General features: G+C 34.6%; 1 protein-coding gene across 3 annotated transcripts in view; it reads right to left on the bottom strand.

Moving 5' to 3' along the window:
- Window positions 1-4,381: 4,381 nt before the first annotated feature.
- The window catches only part of slc4a11 (solute carrier family 4 member 11), a 403,848-nt gene continuing 385,937 nt past the window's right edge, over window positions 4,382-22,292 (bottom strand). For all 3 annotated transcript variants that reach the window (XM_030126744.1, XM_030126745.1, XM_030126746.1), the window contains 3 exons: window positions 18,610-18,805; window positions 14,439-14,608; window positions 4,382-5,851 (listed from right to left, as the gene is read on the bottom strand). In XM_030126744.1, coding sequence (XP_029982604.1) covers window positions 5,785-5,851; window positions 14,439-14,608; window positions 18,610-18,805 — 433 coding nt within the window. In that variant the 3' untranslated portion in view covers window positions 4,382-5,784. The remainder of the gene's footprint in view (window positions 5,852-14,438; window positions 14,609-18,609; window positions 18,806-22,292) is intronic.

The raw sequence follows: 22,292 nt of genomic DNA, 5'->3' as shown, positions 1-22,292 counted from the left end.
TGTACACGCTGCTTCAGCAAAAGGACTCAAAAGTCCTGTATTTTCCTACATTTATTTTACTGATCATGTAGATGTTCATTAAAAGTCAGATTAAAATTGAGGGTTATTCTGCCTTTCTGGAAACTGGAATTGACTATTATTTATTGCTTGCGACATTCTGATATAAGATTTCTAGGTGGTTTAAAGGTTTACAGAGTAATGAATTTAACCCACAGAGACCCAGCGCTACTTTTGAGTCAGTTCCAAAACTATTTTTTTCTCTACATTTAACCTTTATTCAGTGATTTATCACCATTTATTATAATATTATCCTCTATATTGTTTTATTTTTCCAATGAATATCAGGTATTTTCCTATATTAAATTTACTAATCATGTAATTTAATCATCATGCTGAGATCACATTTGAGGATTATTTTATCAAAAACAGAAAACTGAAGAAAAAGTGACTTTTTTTTTTAGCACATTTATCATTAATTGAACATAAACCCAGTGTGTCCATCCACTGTCATTGATCCAACTCCATGGGTTTTACTGGTGAATCAATGTTGTAGAAGATGATAGTGTTTCCACGGTAACTACGGAGCCTCTGAACGTCCAAATGGGTCATATCTGATGACCATGAAAAGATGATAAACTGTATTTTACACCAATTATTTACATGTATTGATAGAATTAATGGATCAACAGGTCACCGGTGGATGTTTGAGTCTTTATGAGTTAAGTGCTTCTTGTTTGAGTTGTGTTGTTTTCCAAAAATTGGTTTTGTTTAGCTTTTAGCTGAAGTTCTTCTGAATACATGGATGTATAGCATATGTATATTACTACAAGTGTCAAGTAGAATCACCATGGCAACACAGTAACTGGGTTTAAGAGTCTACTGCTGGATGTCACCTGCTGTAAAATGTAAAAAAAAAAAAAAAAAAAAAACAGGAAGTGGAAGCTATTCTAGATTCTATGAAGGAAAAAAAAAGTCAAGTAAAGTAATGAAAATGCAACAATCCTCATTTTCACATTACACACTAATGAAAACCTTAACCCATAAGGACCCAGTGTGACTTTTGTGGCAGTTCCCAAATGAATTTTTCTCTATTTAACCTTTCCTAAGTGATTTGGTGATAAATCACTTACCATCTTCTATATTTATTATAATATTATCCTCTGAATTTAGCATTTTTTCCAGTGAAAATTATTTATTTTCCTATGTTTAATTGACTGATCATGTAGATGTTCATCAAAGCTCAAATTAAAGTCAAAGGTTATTAAATCAAAACAGAAAAAAAATGAAGAAAAAATGACTTTTTCAGTCAAATCTCTCATTAACTGAACATAAACCCAGTGTCTCCATCCACTGTCACTGATCCAACTCCATGGGTTTTACTGGTGAATCAATGTTGTAGAAGATGATAGTGTTTCCACGGTAACTACGGAGCCTCTGAACGTCCAAATGGGTCATATCTGATGACCATGAAAAGATGATAAACTGTATTTTACACCAGTTATTTACATGGATTGATAGAATTAATGGATCAACAGGTATTAAACAGTTTAGATCAGTAGATGAGTTTGGGTCGACAGTGGATTTTTGGGTCTTTGTGTGTTAAATAAAGTTCTTCTGGACTCCTAAAACTGCTAAAAATGTTCATCCTCATGTAAATATCCCGCTGTTTAACTGATAAATGAATGTCACATCAGCAGCAGTGAAACAATGACCACATGTACACACACACATTTACATCACTACTACTTTTTATTTGGCAAACAGCTTGAGATAATCTCTCTTTTTCAGTGTACAGTATATATATATACTATAATAAACCAACACATTCTGTTTGATACCCATTTTTTTCTCATTTTTACATATTACAGCTTACAAATATAGCTGATCTTTTTGACAAAATTACAGATTCTGTTTGACACCTAAATTAGTATGCTATATAAAAATTCACACATCTTACATTCATGATTAGAAAAAGTAGGCTATATGAAATCAGGAAAAGAAAAAACTAAACAAAACACCACAGTACGCAATTTCAAACAAATCCAATTAGGAGGAAGAGGAGGAGGAGGAAGGAAGGAGGAGGAGGAATGGGGTCAAGGTTTCACAAACAGAGTAGTACTGTAATGTCGCTCACTCTGAATCCAATGTTAAGTCCTCTGAGAGAAGTTTGCTGCTATTCCAAAATTACAGAGAAGATATCGAGGAACAACAACAATACTGTCACATAAGAAGAAGAATGGTTAAACCTCTGTAGTCGGTCCAAAGATAGAAACTAATACCTTGCCATGGATTATAATGATAAAAACTAAACTTTGCATTGCAAACTGTACATATTACTTCATACCTCACAATCTCTTCTCTCACCAGTGCTGTCTTAAGGCTTAGTCCAAAGATTATGCAAATGCTTCCCCAGCTTTCCTTTTCATGCCTCGCTATCTCGGCATGAGACATCTGCTTAAATTGGACATCTTTCTCACATCTGTAAGACAAAGTTGAACAGAGCTGCATGAGGGAGCTGCCATTTGGATACTGGGAAAGCAACGAAACCGTAATAAAGTCTGGCACTGTGAATGCTGCGTTGACAGGCAGGCAAACCTTCGATTATTTTCACTATTTTGATTTTTTTTTTTGTCTTTCTGTTGGTTGTGATGTGTGCAATAATTGAGCCCGTTTACATGACCGTTAAAGTCCGATAACTGGGAGTAATCCGATAATTTCCATAATCAAATGCGACACGTTTACATGCACTTCAGAAATGCGATAATCAAAAAATGGTGTACATGTTTCAGTCCATTATTTGATTTCTTTCAGAGGAAGTACGTACGTTATGATGTAAGACGTACACTTCCTGTCATTTTCAAAACATCTGGTCTTGTCTTGTTGCCCATGGCAACGCCTACAATAGTCACTTTTCCATTAACTCTCAAATTGTGTGAATATAACTTCTGCATAAAAATGTATCTAATGGAAAAACGTCAATTTCGCTAAAACTCTCGTTTTTCGCTACAAATTTTTTGCGCTGGCAAGAGGTGGTTTTTTTGGGCGTAGCGCAAATGGTATATCACGCAAAACTGCAATGGAAAGACCTTTTTCCACAACTAGAGTCACGTGAATAAGAAAAAACGAATGTTGACGGAAGTTACAACAAGCGAAGAAGAAGAGTTTTAAAAGAAACATGTCGTGGTATGTGCGGACACACCAGGAAACGGAATCATTTTTTAATTTAGTACGGGATAGAGGGGTAATATATAATAATAATGAATATATCTGTAAATTAACACAATATTTACATTTGTCGCCATGTTTATGGAATGACCTCTCATGTCATCTCGCGATAATAAATAAACACATCATTGCACTTGTGATTAAATGGAAAAACCGACAATAAGTGCTTCTGTTTTGTCAACATTTAATAAATATTGGTAAAAATTTGAGCAGATGTCCAATGGAAAAGCAGCTAGTGTCAGTATTAGCTGTCCTAATGTGGGAGGAGCTAATACGACTACAAAATATGTTACATGTTGCTGCTATCCTTCATTTCATTTTACTGTTTGTTTACGTTTTTCCTTAGGCTCACGTTGTCGCTGCCTAACTTCTGTTTATATACATTTTATTTTTACACACGCCGCACATGTAAAAAAACTAAATAAATCAGATAAACCTGTATACATGCATGAAGACATCAGAGTACTGGGGAAAAATCTCAGTGTGTTAATCAGATTTCTCATAATCAGATCGGAAAAAGCCGATCAGATTGTCCTGTTCACATGATCACTGGAATAATCTGACTGCTCCAGAAATCGGATAATGATCGGAGTATTGGTGCGCATGTAAATGGGCTCAGTGGATCAGCGCAGAGTCCGAGTTTGTGTTTGTTTTGTACCGTGAAGATGGACTGAAAAGTTGCTGTGTTTAAAAAAATGGCAGCTGGCCTGCCTTCGCTTTCGCTGGGAAACCCGGATCTCGCCGGCGAAGTTCTGTTTTATACACAGTATTGCTGAATATTGAGCATTGCATTCGGTTTTACTGAGAAGTTACTGTTTGACTTGCTACTTTTTTTTTTTTCTGTTTGTAGGATACATGTCCATTGGCATCACATTGTATCAAAAAAAAACCCCAGATGAGTCATGCTTTAAGCAAACCAGTGCTTAGAAATGTTTTTTTCTTTTTGTAGATAAGATAATTTGTCCAGACGTCTGGATTATTACATGACAACGTTTGCAAGCATTGATCTAATCATAACATCTAAATAGAAAACAAGACCAGATTATTCTAAAACTCATCTTTGAACACTTTGCTCACAAAAAGAAAAAACAAAAAAATGCATTTGGTTGAATCCAAAGCCCACATGTTTTTTTTGTGTTTTTTTCCTTTTCGTTGGTTTTTAGTCAGTTTGTTCTTCTTCTTCTTCTTCTTTTTTTTTTTTTACACTTACTCACTCTCTTCTTTACTAACAGTTCACCAGAACCGTGTTGACATGGAGCCGGAAGGGACTTGGATATGTAAACACTGCGGCAAAAATCTAAGACAAAACAATAAAAATACAAGAAACAGGATCTGTGGAATGTAAAGGAGCAAACAGATAATCACACATTTCTGACCTGTCCGGGGGTAAACACACACAAAAAAATCATCTCCAAAGAGAAAATAAATATTCTATTTCAATTTAACCTAAAATACTTTTGTAATATTGCCTTAATATACTCTAATATATTCATAATTTGATAAAGATTTAACTATATGTTTTGGTTTGTGCTGTCGATCTAAATAATTACATATAATATATACCTGTGGAATGTATTTTTTAACGGTTGAACACTTCAATTCCACCTTAAAAATGAGGTTTTTTTGAAGAGCTGGCAGATGAAGTACACACACACACACACACACACACACACACACACATATACACACTCCTTTTTTCCTCTCCGTACTGAACGCTGAGCTTTATTGGAGTGACTTACTGACTAAACTAAATATAATGGAAAAAAACAGGGGAAGCCACAGCTAAAAGGTGCAGGAATGTTTAGGTAAATTTCAACACTGCACGACGACAGGATATAAAACTTTACACTGGCCTAAATGCAGTATTAAGGGGGCGGGGAAGTACTGGTTAACACGGTGTAAGTATGTAAAATGTACCCAAACACAGTGTAAAAACACAATGTGAGTGCAAAGTGTCAAAAAAAAAAAGCTTAGTTATTGGTTCTTACATTGTGCCATTGCACCTTTCTGAATACTTTACTGGCAGCATTTTTTCGTTACTTACACGTATTAGCGAGTACTTCGCCGCCGTACGAGCGCGTTGCACTCGGGTAACGGTAAAGCATAAAAAAAGAAAAAGTGTGAGAGGAGAACATGGAGGTATATGGCACTGAACGAGTAGACGGAGGTGAAACAGGGAGTTCTGGTCGGTCCTGTTTTCAGACAACTTCTTTTTTTTTTTCCCCCCCAGAGAGATGCCGTCCATCCGTCCGTCCATCTGTCCATCCGTCTGTCCGCGTTTGGAAAATATTTCCCGTGACTCATCTCTTGTTTCTCGCTCGACTTCCCACATTTCCAGTGCTTCACCTGTTAAAGAATGTCCATATCTGATACAAAAATCAAAACAGTCGGTTTCTCCTTTTTGCTTCCATACAGTTTTGCATTGAAAAATATGTTTTTTCTTTTTTAATCCTCATTTCTGGTTTTTTTTTTTTTTTCCTCTTTCTCTCGTTTTTTTTTTTTTTTTTTAACTCCAGACGTCTATGTTCGGACCCAGAGCTTCCTTCTCTCCATCTGTAGCTACATGTGTTGAGCATCCATTATGTCCAAGTATTTGGCCTCAATGATATGAGGAAGAACATTGTTCCTAAACAGAGAGCAGAGAGAATGGGTTTCAGTGGTTAGTTGTTAGTTGTTCAGGCCGGCGACGAGGGAGAAAAGAAAAGAAAAACAGCCAACTATCAAAATGTCAGATCTTATCACAGAAGATAAATCACTTCCTTCTCTGCGGAACCACAGAACAAGACAGCGAATCAACGATACAGTGGGAGCTCATGTACAAATATGTGAGTGGGTACAAAGGGATGAGGATGGGGGGAGGGGGGGGGGGCTGTCAGCGGGAAAAGAATACCTTAACTCTAGAAAGATGTATTTGAGGTTGCATTTCTATTCTCCTTTTCAACTGCACTGAAATAATATTAATTCTAAGCAATAATTGCAAACAGAGCTGCAATGATTTAGGATTTTAGAGCCAGGGGATATCGTGAAAAGTAAAAAAAAAACAATGAAATCATTATTTTTGTCCAGTTTATTCAAAGATTCAAAGGTTATTGGTGGTTTTAAGCTCTTCTTTATGGTTAGAACTTAACCCTTTCATGCATGAATTATGAGAACCTTAATGGGTGAAAACACAGTAATGTCCAGTTAGAGAGTGAACTTTCATTGATTGCCATTCCAACATGTATTTCAATATAAAGTAGCTCCTTGTTTTGGATAATGGTCCAACGAAAGCAAAAATGAATTTAAAAGTAAAAATGTGGGTCAATTGTCTCTAAAATCAATCAGTCAGAGAGATTTTGATTATCGTTTTTTGACCCTAATCAAGATATTGAGTGTTTTTATTCCTCTTTAGGCCTGAAAAAAACATTGTGATTGAAAATTTTTTTATGTACCTGTTTTTCAGGGAGTTGCAAAAATATTCACTCAGCTGGACATCATGCATTTAATTTTTGAAGCAAAGGAACATGTATTTACTGATATACTGAGTGAAAACTATGAAATAATTTTTTTAAAATGCTGCTAATTTGGTGTTTTGTCACATTTTAACATACTCTAATATTAGTTATTACTCACTTTATGGAGATAATGTGCTAAAAAAAACTTTTTGTTTAAGAAAAATGGTTAATTACAATCTATTAACAATAACAAGCAATTAATTTATGCTCACACATGTTCGTGCAGATCAGATTTATCAAGAACAGCAAAGTTACAGTAATGGTATGAAATACAATGTATGGGATGGTGCATAAGCGTCCACTGTGTTGGCTGATATGGAACTGAAACAATAAAATCCATGAATATATAAGAGAACAGCTGAAGAATAGCTGTCCACTGCAGTGACCACTATGCATGAAAGGGTTAATAAATCAAACTGGACATCTGTCTGAATATTTGGGCAGTTTTACAAAATCAAGCACAGAAATACACCAGCACCAAAAAATGTTTCTCTTTATATTAATTGTTGATGTAAGTTTCATAAAAAACTGTTGATATTAGGGTGCGATTTGTTGGGGGGATTTGTTGGGGGGATGGAGGTGATCAACCCCCCCTCTGGTTTTCACATCCCTACTTCTGCTGAATGAATTTCATCCTTGGGGGGGGGACAACCCCGTCAATGATTAAAAAACTATTGAAATAACAGGCAGGTTGGGACTGAGTTTTCTTACACCAGTGTAACATGTTCAACTGCATCTTAATCGATGAGGTTTTATGTTCCCTTTTACAGTCTGACTGAGTTTTCCGTTGGCCATAAATCCTCTCTCATGTTGGTGTCATCGGCCCCTATCCATGGTCCTGAAACTTAATGAGGCCATCTCCCACATCGCAGGTGTGGCTGTTGCAGAAAATTTAATGTTTATATTTTTTTGTAATATATTTATACATATTTATATTTATTATAATATTACCCTCTGAATTTAGCATTTTTTCATACTGAAAATTATTTATTTTCCTATGTTTAATTGACTGATCATATAGATCAGGAGTGTCAAACATGCAGTCCGGGGGCCAAATGCATCCCGCCAAAGGGTCCAGTTCGGCCCCTGGGATGTTTTTGCCAAGTGCAAAAATTCCACAGTCTTGAATTGAATTAAGCAAAAAAAAAAATTTTGCTTGAATTAAGGAAAAAATCTTGAATTAAGCCAAAAAAAAAAAAAAATTCTTCAACTGAGTAAAAGAAATCTTCAATTAAGCCAAAAAAAAAAATAAAAATCTTCAATTAAAGTAAAAAAAAATCTTCAATTCAGCAAAAAAAAAAAAAAATCTTCAATTAAGTAAAAAAAAAATCTTCAATTAAGCAAAAAAAAAACCCCTCAAACTTAGCAAAAAATCTTGAATTAAGCCAAAAAAAATCTTCAATTAAGTAAAAAAAAAAAAAAATCTTGAATTAAGTAGAAAAAAAAATCTTGAATTAAGCAAAAAAAATCTAGAATTAACAACCTAAATTGTTTTTCTTTGTTTTAGAGCAAAAATAACATTAAATTATGAAAATATTTACATTTACAAACTATCCTGTAACACTAAAATGTGAATAACCTGAACAAATATGAGCAACCTGAAATATCTAAAGAAAATTAAGAACAATTTTAACCATTTTTCTTCCTGTTCCTCAGTGTTTAGTGTCTTTGTAGATCTGATCCATAATGCACATGGACAAATGAGAAGAGGAGGCAGAATACTGTTAAAATTGCACTACATTTTCTTCCGTTTTTTAATTTAAATTTCAGTTTTTTCAGGTTTTGATTTTTATTTATTTTGTATTTTTTGGATAGTTTACAAAATTAAATATTTTCATAATTTAATGGGTTTTTTTTTTTTTCACTAAAACAAAGACAAAAATTTGGAGTTGTCATTATTTCTAGGTTATTATGTTATTATTTTTCTGGTCCGGCCCACTGCAGATCAAATTTAGCTGAATATGGCCCCTGAACTAAAATGAGTTTGACACCCCTGATATAGATGTTCATCAAAGCTTAAAGTCAAAGGTTATTATATCAAAACAGAAAAAACTGAAGAAAAAGTGCCTTTTTCATTCAAATCTCTCATTATCTGAACATAAACCCAGTGTCTCCATCCACTGTCATTGATCCAACTCCATGGGTTTTACTGGTGAATCAATGTTGTAGAAGATGACAGTGTTTCCATGGTAACTACGGAGCCTCTGAACGTCCAAATGGGTCATATCTGATGACCGTGAAAAGATGATAAATTGTATTTCACACCAATTATTTACATGTATTGATAAGTTTAGTGGATCAACAGTTATGAAACATTTTATATCAGTAGATGCTTTTGGTTGCTGGTGGATGTTTGGGTCTTTATGTGTTAAATGTTTTTTGTTTGAGTTGTGTTCTGTTTTCCAAAAATTGGTTTTGTTTAGCTTTTAGCTCATGTTCTTCTGATTACATGGATGTATAGCATATGTATATTACTACAAGTGTCAAGTAGAATCACCATGGCAACACAGTAACTGGGTTTAAGAGTCTACTGCTGGACGTCACCTGCTGTAAAATATAAAAAAAAAACAAAAACAAAAAAAAAGGAAGTGGAAGCTATTCTAGATTCTATGAAGGAAAAAACAAGTCAAGTAAAGTAATGAAAATGCAACAATCCTCATTTTCCCATTACACACTAATGAAAACCTTAACCCATAAGGACCTAGTGTGACTTTTGTGGCAGTTCCCAAATGAATTTTTCTCTTATTATCCTTTCCTAAGTGATTTGGTGATGATTGTCTTGCCATCTTCTATATTTATTATAATATTATCCTCTGAATTTAGCATTTTTTCCAGTGAAAATTATTTATTTTCCTATGTTTAATTGATCATGTAGATGTTCATCAAAGCTCAAATTAAAGTCAAAGGTTATTATATCAAAACGTGAAAAAAATGAAGAAAAAATGACTTTTTCAATCACACCTATCATTAACTGAACATAAACCCAGTGTGTCCGTCCACTGTCATTGATCCGACTCCATGGGTTTTACTGATGAATTAATGTTGTAGAAGATGATAGTGTTTCCATGGTAACTATAGAGCCTCTGAACGTCCAAATGGGTCATATCTGATGACCATGAAAAGATGACAAACTGTATTTTACACCAATTATTTACATGGATTGATAGGTTTAGTGGATCAACAGTTTAGATCAGTAGATGCTTATGGTCGACGGGGGGGGGGGGCTTGGGTCTTTATGGGTTAATATGAATATTATGTAACACTTCTGCAATTAGATCCACCTAAATATTACACACTGGACCTTTAAATGAGCTCTGATTCATTCATTTAAAAAGTATGAATGAAATCTCCATGTGCATATAGAAGGTGTCATCCATAGTGAGAACCATCAACAGCTGCATCTTTCATCACATCATGTTTTTTTTTTTTTTTTTACACTTCTACACAGTATATAAACTCACTGTGTGCAACATTTCCAACACCGACTGTAGGCAAACTTGGGACAGCAGAAGATTGGAGAGTGGACTTGTATTCATCAGCTGTAAATGAATGCTGAGGTCAGAATGCGCTGGATGGGTTTGGCATGTGTCTAGTTGGAGTTCTGAGAGCCAAATGACCCCTGACCCCCCCAGCGCCATCAACTACACTATATATAGTTTATGCAGCTACTTCAAAACTTTTCCAAGTGTACCATCATTTCTTATTTACCACATTTCACTCGTGTGATGCACCAGAGAAGGAGGGAGTCGTGAATTATTCGATGAATTTACAAATATCATTTATAATGTACTGCATCCATCTGCTGTTTACCGCTGCAGCCGCTGTTTTCACATTGTACAAAATGGTGCTAATGTGACTCAAGTTCACCGAGGCTACGTTCAGACTGCCGGCAAATCTGGCGCAAATCCGATTTTTTAGCTCATACGCGACCTGTATCCGATCTATTAAAGACAGTTTGAACCCTCCCAGGTAAAATAAACCAGATCACTGAAATTGTGGGTAAAGCATATAAGAACAAAGGAGAAAACGTGATATTCAAACGGTATCAGAAATTCAGTCGAAAGCGGGGTACACATATAAGGATTTTCTAAATCTGAAGAGATTTTTTTAATCTGTTACAGACCCTCATACATGAAGAAAAAAAAAATCAGACATTGAACAGTTTCGATCGTACTGTGTGTGGTGTGCTCCGACAATTTCAACACTCCGCACAAATAATGATTCAGTCCCACCACGATCTAGAATCTAGTCATGTTTAGCCGCATTATGTAATAAATTTCCAAAGTTCAAAATATAATAAGAATGTCACGTCATCTTGTAAAAAAGCCGCATTATGTCATAAACTGACGCATTTTGTAATAAACTACCTCAATGCATTATGTAGTAAATTTTTTCACATTATGTAGTAAGTTATTATAATTTGAGAAATTTATTACAAAATGCACTTGACACATTTTTATTTTCAGGAAAATGTAATGTGCTAAATTAATCTTTAAACTGTGTGGTTAAAGTTCTGATTCCATTACCTGTAGCTCCTGTGACTAATTTCTACTAAATTGCTCTGAAATTATATTAATTTGGATTGTTATTACATAATGAACCATGTTAATACATTTTTAAAAAAAGAAAAATGTGTCGAGTGCATTTTGTAATAAGTTTCTCTAATTGTAATAACTTACTACATAATGTGAAAAAATGTAATATGTAATGCGTTGACGTAGTTTATTACAAAATGCGTCAGTTTATTACATAATGCGGCTTTATTACAAGATGACGTGACATTCTTATTACATTTTGAACTTTTATTACATAATGGGAATTTATTACATAATGTGGCTCAACAAGGCATCCAAGACAGAAATCTTGTGTGATTAAATGTGATCTAACAAAAAAGAAGAAGAAACATAGCATGACTCCGGAGCAGAGCCCTGAAACACGTCAGGTACCTGATTCGCAAAAACATGCGGGGATGGGTTACAAAAAAAAAAAAAAAAAAAAAAAAAAAAAAAGAGAAGACTTTTCGTATGGGCTCAGGTAAAACTAAATGAAATGCAGGTGGGTAGCGGGCGAGGAAGTGAAAAAATAAAAATTCATGGATTAAAAACATTTGTAGGACATTTCATGATGATGATCGTCTAATTTCACCGTCTTTGATCCACAGCCAGTTTGTTTTATTTTAAGTGAGTTTCACGTCTGTTTACATCCGACCACAGATGTCATTGAGCAGCACATATTAGAGATTCAATGATAGCATGCATTTTAGCCAAAAATGAAGCCCTTAACAGTGAGTTATGTGTAGACAATGTGTTTAATCACAGGTCGGGTCAGGTTGTGGGTCTAATGTACACGGGTACAGGTGGGTGTGGGTTTGGAAAAGTGAACCTGTGCAGGACTCTGCTCAGGAGCTGTCGGCTTTCCGACGGAGGTCTGTGCCGAGTGCTTTTCTAGTTTGCAATGTGACTTTAGCCTGAACGGCCAGGTCGCATTTATCCAACCTTTATGTCATTGCAAGGTTAGAATACTTTTGGAGTTTTCATTATAGTTTAGTTTTAGTTAGTTTTGACTTTTTTTTCTCTAATTCAGTTAGTTTTAATTAGTTTTTAGAGCACAGGTTTGCTAGTTTTTATTAGTTTTCGTTTTCTTCTAAATGCTTAGTTTTAGTTTAGTTCTAGTATTAGTTTTAGTTTTTCATATCTTTTATCTTCCTCGCCATTGTATTCAGGTAAATCCCGTACAGGACTCTGCTACTTTCTCCCAACTTTAGTCTTTATGTTTCTAGGTAGAGTGGGGACGAGGAGACGACTCTAATGACATGTGACGAGAAGTGACGGACCGTGAAGTACCGTATGGTGCCATTAGCTAAAATTGCTCAAGTGAAATAACTCAATTTCGTATCAATCTGATATTGACAAAGACGAAAACGAAGGGAATTTTATCCAGAATTTTCATCTGTTTTATAAACACACAATACAGTTTCAGTTAGTTATTGTTTTTTCTTTTAATTATAGTTTTTATTTATTTCAGTTAACGAAAATGTTTTTTCAATTCTAGTTTTTGTCATTTCGTTAGTTTTCATTAACGATAATAACCTTGTGTCATCGAAATGCGACAAACATCGCAATTCTGCATCCCAGGAAGAGGAGCAATGGGAAAAATATATTTCCTTCTGTAAACCAAGGTTATTATCGTTAACGAAAACGAACGAAATTACGAAAACTAAAATTGAAAAAACATTTTCGTTAACTGAAATAAATAAAAACTAAAAACTAAAACTAAAAAAGAAAAAAACGATAACTAACTGAAACTGTATTGTGAGCTTACAAAACTAACTAAAACGTAAAAAAAAATTATGGATAAAATTCCCTTCGTTTTCGTCTTTGTCAATGTCGGACTGATACGAAATTGATTTATTTCACTCCAGCAGTTTTAGCTGCAGCACCATAGGACACTTCACAGTCTGTCATGTCTGGTCACTGGTGCTTTCCAGTCGTCTTCTGGTCCCCACTCTACCTGGAACACACAGACTAAAGCTAAGACAAAGCAGCACAGTCCTGTCTGGGATTTATTTTAGTGATGAGTGGGGTTGGTTTTTTTTTTTTTTTTTTTTTTTTGCTCACTGTGTGTGCACGTGAGTGACAGAGACAGAGTGGAGCTAAATGACCGAGTCAGACAGGACTAGCATCCAGGTAAAAACTGGAGAGTTTATCCCCATGAAAAGGCCTTCCAAGGCCTTAACTGCACAGTTTAGAAGAGGACAAAAGAGGAGGATGAAAACTAATCCAATTACAGAGGTATGGAACCCGTTATAATGTTAAAAAATGTTTGATATTGCTAGCTACAGCTAGCTGAACTGAAATGAAGCAAAGTTGGCTAATAATGGAAGTGTAGAGGATTAAGATATGAGAGATCTGCTAAGGTGTGGTTTACTGCTGCTGAACTGGGTTATATATGTTTATATATGTTTCTATCTGGTTTACTGCTGGCTGCTTTGTGCATCTCCTCTCACGCTTTGCACATCTTCGCATTGCTTTCACGTAAGTTACGTTGTGTATGGATCACACACACACACACCCCCAACCTGCTATAGGGAATTTATACATCATAATGTACATGTGTTTGTGTCTCTGCTTAGTCAGTGAGCCGCCCTAACCCAACCCCCAAATAAAGTGTCCAGACTAACCCACTGATTCACGCTTCACTAATTTCTTTGAATAGGATGGTGAGGAAGATAAAATATATGAAATAAGTAAAACTAAAACTAAACTAAACTAAAATAAACTAAAACTAAGCATTCAGAAAAAAAACATAACTAATAAAAACTAGCAAACATGCTCTAAAAACTAATTAAAACTAACTGAATTCGAGAAAAAAAAGTCAAAACTAAATAAAACTAAACTATAATTAAAAATCCAAAACTATTATAACTATTATAACTATATTATAACTATTATAACTATAAGCCGTAAACACAGTGTGTGCCTGCATGGTCACGTATTAAATCAGGACCTCTTTTGCGCATGCGGGTCACTTCAAGGTCACATTCAGTTCATACTCAAAACTGATAGAAGTCGCATTTAAAGTGTAATATGAATGAGCACACAAAAAAAAAATCAGATTTCACCCAAAAATCTGAATCGTGCATTAAGACCTGCTGTCTGAACGTAGCCGAAGTCAGAAAGTCACCCTAGAATGTTCCTTAGTGGGACAGAGGAGCCGTACCTGATTGGGATTAGCAGGATCATGAACAGAGGGAAGATCATCTTCATGTACGGTATCGGGTACATGCCAAACGTACACAGCACCAGCAGCTGCATCATCTGCAGGAAGGTGAAGTAGTGGATCTTCCTCTGGGGCACTTTGCGGATGTAGTGGGTAGGCGGGTAAGACGTCTGCAGGAGGCGAGAGGATCAGCGCAGATTAAAGTACAATCTCTCCTGAGGTGCTTTTCCCTCACTGTCCTCGGGTATGCATCCGCCTTCCAGACACAACTGAGGGAAAAGCTCAGCCCACACACATCAAATAAGCACACGCTGGTTTTGTGAACATAAATAACATTTAACACTGTGCTGGATGTTTTCTTATACAGTACAACAGGAGTATTTCTGGCTGTGGTGGGGGTAAAGGTTCACTGATATCACTCCGGAAGTTTCTACATAAGAATATTGCTAAAATTTCTAACCACAGAAAGTTATAAATGTGAAATAAAATGCCACATCTGTCAAAAAAAGTTTCATAAACAGGACTATACCTGCAAAATTATCCAGAACATATAATATTTTGATGATTACTGTTGAATAAATGAGTAAATGTTTGAAGAATAGAGGTTATGTGTACAGAGAAAATGGTGTTTAACCTTAGCCTTCCAGACATGACTGAGGGAAAAGCTCAGGCCACCCATGTCACATGAGCACACGCTGGTTTTGTGAACATAAAAAACATTTAACACTGTGTTGGATGTTTTCTTATACAGTACAATAGGAGTATTTCTGGCTGTGGTGGGGGTACAGGTTCACTGATATTACTCCAGAAGTTTTTACATAAGAATATACTTAATTGCCAACAAGAGAAAGTCAGAAATGTGACATAAAACGTCACATCTGCCAAAAAAAAGTTTCATAAACAGGTCTATACCTGCAAAATTATCCACAACATATAATATTTTGATGATTACTGTTGAAAAAATAGGAAAAATGTCTGAAGAATAGAGGTTATGTGTACAGAGAAAATGGTGTTTAACCTTAGCCTTCTAGACATGACTGAGGGAAAAACTCAGGCCACCCATGTCACATAAACACATGCTGGTTTTGTGAACATAAAAAACATTTAACAGTGTTGGATGTTTTCTTATACAGTACAATAGGAGTATTTCTTGCTGTGGTGGGGTAAAGGTTCACTGATATTACTCCAGAAGTTTTTATATAAGTATATACTTAAATTTCCAAAAAGAGAAAGTCATAAATGTGAAATAAAACGTCACATCTGTCAAAAACAGTTTCATAAACAGGACTATACCTGCAAAATTATCCACAATATATAATATTTTGATGATTACTGTTGAATAAATGAGTAAATGTTTGAAGAATAGAGGTTATGTGTACAGAGAAAATGGTGTTTAACCTTAGCCTTCTAGACATGACTGAGGGAAAAGCTCAGGCCACCCATGTCACATGAGCACACGCTGGTTTTGTGAACATAAAAAACATTTAACACTGTGTTGGATGTTTTCTTATACAGTACAATAGGAGTATTTCTGGCTGTGGTGGGGGTACAGGTTCACTGATATTACTCCAGAAGTTTTTACATAAGAATATACTTAATTTCCAACAAGAGAAAGTCAGAAATGTGACATAAAACGTCACATCTGCCAAAAAAAAGTTTCATAAACAGGTCTATACCTGCAAAATTATCCACAACATATAATATTTTGATGATTACTGTTGAATAAATGAGTAAATGTTTGAAGAATACAGGTTATGTGTACAGGGAAAATGGTGTTTAACCTTAGCCTTCTAGACATGACTGAGGGAAAAGCTCAGGCCACCCATTTCACATAAGCACACGCTGGTTATGTGAACATAAATAACATTTAACACTGTGTTGGATGTTTTCCTATACAGTACAATAGGGGTATTTCTGGCTGTGGTGGGGTAAAGGTTCACTGATATCACTCCGGAAATTTTTACATTAGAATATTCCAAAATTTCCATCAACACAAAGTTATAAATGTGAAGTAAAAAGTCACATTTGTTGAAAAAAAGTTTCATAAACAAGACTATACCTGCAAAATTATCCACAACATATAATATTTTGATGATTACTGTTGAATAAATGAGTAAATGTTTGAAGAATACAGGTTATGTGTACAGGGAAAATGGTGTTTAACCTTAGCCTTCCAGACACGACTGAGGGAAAAACTCAGCCTAAATGTATTAAATAAGCGCACGCTGGTTTTGTAAAATGTTTGAAGAATTGAGGTTATGTGTACAGAGAATTTGTTGTTTAACCTTGTCTTTTCAAACAATAAAAAAACAAACAAACACGTAAACCTTTTTTGAATGTAAGTACAAAATTAATGATCAAATGTACCAAAAAGGTGTGTTAATGTTAAATTTTTCACTGTTCTCTCTCTCTCTCTCTCTTTTACTTATTAGCATTTACTCAAGGACTAATATCACATAAGAAAAACTAAGCATTATCAGAAAAATGTACTAACAAATGGGCCTTGTTTTACTGATATATATAATATTTATGATTCACTTTATTGCATTTTTCTTGCTGTACATGTTACAAGTTGAGCTCTTTAAACCGTTGGTGGATTAATCAACAGCAATACACCATATTTGATAAGAGAATCATGTGTTTGTAGTGTTACAAAAACATAAAACAGTTTTCAGATTTGTGATTTTATATTGTCCAAGAAAGGTTATTTAGATGAAATAAGAGGAGGATCGGAAACTTAGCCCATAAAATAAAGGCTTCACCTTCATTTCATCACAAACATTCACACCTACAGTCATGGAAAGAATTATTAGACCATCAAAAGTCATCAAAAACAATAGTTATTCAATCCAGTACTAACTCCTGTGTGTATCATGTGACTAAAACAGACAGAAAAGAAAACATGGAATGCCTAAAAGCACTGTTTTTGTCAGTACAATGCCATAGATATTGATGTAAAAATTGAAGTGATTTTGGTTATTATCAAGAAAACACGGAAAATGTCAAGATATCAACTTTTAAATTAGACTATTATGAGCTATTTTTGCTGTTATGATTATATTTGTCCAAACAAATGTACCTTTAGTTGTATCAGGCATTAAAATTAACAAGAAACTGAAGAAAACAAGGGGTGGTCTAATAATTTTTTCCACGACTGTACATGAGAGAAAGAGGAAAGGGCTGAAAAAAATGTGGAATTTTTTTTTCTTTTAATTTTTATTTAATCTTTATTTAACCTGGTGAGACAGATTAAGCGAAAGGGAAAAAGGAGCTAAAAAAACAAGATTAAAATTAAACAAATAGGGCGATCGAAACACTAGAATAAGTTAAAATATTTATAAATATTTACAAAGACACAGTTAATACCTAAATAAAAGTAACTGTAGTTAATGTACAAATACAGTGAAGTAAAAAGTGTCATATTTTCATATTTATTATCAGATTTTAGTCTGATATGTGAGGATTTTGAGTTACTTATGGGATCTGACATAGGAATTTAGGGTAGGGGGGCAGGAGATTATAAATTAAATGTCATCTCGCTCCTTTTCAAATGTTTGACTTGCTTTTATATAATTATTTTGTTGGATTTTAATGCAATATTCAAAATAAACAAACAAACAAACAAACAAACAAACAATTCTGTATTTAAGTTCCATAGTTGTGTTAAAATATGTCGTTAAATTCTTCCACTGAGTCCATGTCAGTGTTTTTTTTTTTGTACACTTCCCTCCTGCAGCCATTTGGAGGCGCTAGTGTGCACAGATTGGAGGAACATGCCAGGCTTTACCTTTTAGACAGAGTATGAAGGTGAAATCGGACACAGGAGAAGAAGTGTTTGTATTTAGTAGTTTCCACATATGTGACTTTGTGCTTTTAGTCTAATATATGAGACCATGTGGTGAAGGATATGAACACCGTCATGTGACTGACACCTGCGGTTTAATAATATAGTATACAGTTTAATTCACCAGCTGATCCGTCCTCATTAACTAAACCCCACCCACCTGGTTTACTAAGTAGATTAAAACAAACGCACACAATTGCACTTGCAGATTTGACTGGACTGACCGGTTTTGGTCGTGCGGTCGCTCGTTCGATCTGCAGAGCCTCGCGGTCAACATATGGTCACACACACGCATACACACACATACACACACATACACACACACACCTGCTCCTTAAGGAGGAGAGCCATGCGGTCGCACATCTGGTTTCCGTCGATGGAGGTGAGGGCGATGTAGAGGAAGAGGCCGTAGAGGACGGGTTTGGGGATCCACTGCAGGGGGAGGGGCAGCAGCAGCACCGACACGCCGATGAAGATGTTGGCAGCCAGGGACGTCAGCCGGGTCTCCTTCACCTGGACGATGCTGAGGACCAACACACACACACACACTGATGAATGCGACAAGCGCACAATGGTTTTATACAATGAGACAGACGACGTACCTGTCCAGGGTTTTTCTTATCAGGGTTCGTGCACATTTTCTCGTCTAAATAAATGTGGGTTTTCTAAACCGAATTTACAGCATTTGAGGGAAATAAGTGTTTGTCAAACTGCGACTGCGGTTAAAACTTTTATTTCGCATAATCAACAGCACGGCTAAAATTTACTTAGGGGGTCAAATGAGTGGCCATTTTTGTCAAAAAAAAAAAGTTGTAAGAAATGCATAGAACTGTGTTGAAATAATGCTAATCCATTTGTGCACAGACTACTGATACTATTTGACAGTGGAAGCTCTATTTTCAGAAATATTGGATTTTGTGTAAATAATAATTCTGCAAACATAAATGTAAATAGTTATTTGGGTAAACACTGTCAGTATATACAGGGTGGGGAAGCAAAATTTACAATGAACATTTAGTTGTTTTTTCTCAGCAGACACTACGTCAGTTGTTTTGAAACCAAATATATATTGATGTCATAATCATACCTAACACTATTACCATACCTTTTCAGAAACTTTTGCCCATATGAGTAATCAGGAAAGCAAACGTCAAAGAGTGTGTGATTTGCTGAATGCACTCGTCACACCAAAGGAGATTTCAAAAATAGTTGGAGCGTCCATAAAGACTGTTTATAATGGAAAGAAGAGAATGAATATGAGCAAAACTATTACGAGAAAGTCTGGAAGATACTATTAAAGAAGAATGGGAGAAGTTGTCACCCGAATATTTGAGGAACACTTGCGCAAGTTTCAGGAAGCGTGTGAAGGCAGTTATTGAGAAAGAAGGAGGACACAGAATAAAAACATTTTCTATTATGTAAATTTTCTTGTGGCAAATAAATTCTCATGACTTTCAATAAACTAATTGGTCATACACTGTCTTTCAATCCCTGCCTCAAAATATTGTAAATTTTGCTTCCCCACCCTGTGTGTGTGTGTATATATATATATATATATATATATATATATATATATATATATATATATATATATATATATATATATTTTTTTTTTTTTTTTTTTTTTTTTTTTTAACTTTTTTAGATTTTTGCATAATATAAAACAGAACAAAACAAAACATCTGGGACAAGACATAAAAAATAAAATAAAATAAAATAAAATAAATAAAGTACACCACATAGTATTATTATTGTTACAGATATTATACTACATCTATAGATACATTGCCAAGTATCAAAATATTCATATATTTGTATACATATGCACACATCTATATAAATACACAACACCTCATGTCAGGGCTTATAAGAGCAATTCTCGTCAACAACCCAAAAAGTTTAATTATACAAATAGTCTTCGACCATGTGCCATCTCCGCTTAAAAAGATCCATTTTCATTTGTAATGATGCGGTCATTCTTTCCATAGTGTACACTTGTTTCAGTCTTTGTTTCCATTCTGTTACCGTTGGTGATTTGACACTCTTCCAATTTACTGTTACTATTTTTTTAGCAATCAATAGTAAAATATGTAAAATATAGCTCTGCTCTGCATTAAAATCATTGACCGGTATGACTCCAAGTAAATAGAACAAAACATTTGAAGGGACTTCTCTTTTTACAATTCTTTCAATTTCTTCTTTGATATTTTTCCAGTATATAAACAAGCTCGGACAGTCCCAAAATACGTGTGTATGGTCACCTGTTGTCAGTATATTTTTAACAAATACATAAATTAACTTATACCCTGTAATTTATTCCACTGTTAAACCTAACATTTCTTCAATATAAAATATTTTTACTTCTGAGCCTTACACACGCAAAAAAATCTGCCAATGGAACAAGTGAAAATTATCTTGGTAAGATTTCTTGAAATAATATTTTCCAAGATCTATTGTCTAAAAATAAGTTCTTATATCTCACTGAAAAGTTACTCTTTAGGTCAGGGATCTGCAAGCTTTACAACCTAAAGAGCCATTTTTGACTCAAAAAAGAAGAAAAAAATCTGACCGGAGCCATAAAAAATATATTTAACCTTATCTACATTTTACCATGAGGGGGCTGTTCTTCTGTAGCCTATCAGTGATTAGTTTGTTAGTTTGTTACTATTTAACTTTGTATTTCCACGACAATAATGCAATGTTTGGTGCATTTAATGATTTCCAAACCAAATTACATTGTGTAATAGATAAAAAGCTCAACTTTCATATATATGGGCTGACTTTTAAACAGCCAAACTACTAACAAATGCAAACTGAGTATCTTGTATTAAATTTGGTAAGAAAATAGAGTAGCGTGACATACATTTTGGTTTATATGCTGTCAAAAAATGATTTGATTCTGTGTATAGCCTGCACATTTTTGCAGATGGACAATGTATATGTTTACTTATCGGCTAAAATTTACTTAGGGGGTCAAATGAGCGGCCATTTTTATCCAAAAAAAAAAAAAGTTGTAAGAAATGCATAGAACTGTGTTGAAATAATGCTAATCCATTTGTGCACAGACTACTGATACTATTTGACAGTGGAAGCTCTGTTTTCAGAAATATTGGATTTTGAATAGCACGTGTATGTGAAAAGTTTTGCTGGTGGACGGACGTGACATTACCCATGATGCTCTGGTCAGTACCAGTACTTTATTAGGAATAAACTTATAGACTTACTATTGCTAATTCTCCTCTTATTCATAAATGTTAGTATTGTGGATCTAAAACAATAACAGCTGACACAAAAACACAAAATGTGGCAGTGGACGGATGTGACATGGTTGTTACGGAAATGATCCCTGTGCAAAAACTAGGATCAGAATTATTTATTGTATAGTTTATCATCATACTAAAGAGTAAATAACAATATAGAATTGTTATTTCTTTATAAAAATGCTTATTATTAGAAAACTGTTGATTTAAAAAGTGACGTATGACATGGTTAATGTATGTATTGGCGTAACATAAGCAGGATGGATCAGCACCATACTCCAGATTGTAACCTGTAAAAATAAAACATGTGATATGTAGGATAGAATCTGGTAAGAAAAACTGGGGAATCTAAAAAGAATAGAATATTGTTTTCCAGGTCAATTCACTTCAAATATAACTTGGCCATTTGTGACATGAAAATATAGCATTAATTGTGATGAAATTGGACATTTTTGAGCTGAAAACATAGTTCATATGAGCATCAACATGTTGAACAGAACTGAAATCCTGTAAATCTGCAGAACTTGCCTTTACCAACACAAAGTTCCTTTGGGGATTCACTTATATTGATTTCTTTTGCACAAAGACAGAAATAAGACCTCTAAGTAAATTTTAGCCGAGCCATATTTCTGTGGTAATCTAAACCGATGTCACACACACAAAAAAGTTTTGATTTAATCCAATATAAAATAAATTACTGACCTATTCTTTTTTATTAGTCATATTAAACTGGGGTCAATATGGAGACAA

This window comes from Sphaeramia orbicularis, chromosome 22 (genome assembly GCF_902148855.1).
Source record: "Sphaeramia orbicularis chromosome 22, fSphaOr1.1, whole genome shotgun sequence".
Classification (NCBI taxonomy): domain Eukaryota; kingdom Metazoa; phylum Chordata; class Actinopteri; order Kurtiformes; family Apogonidae; genus Sphaeramia; species Sphaeramia orbicularis.
Note: the sequence above shows the minus strand (reverse complement) of the source record. Positions and strands in the feature narration are given on the sequence as shown.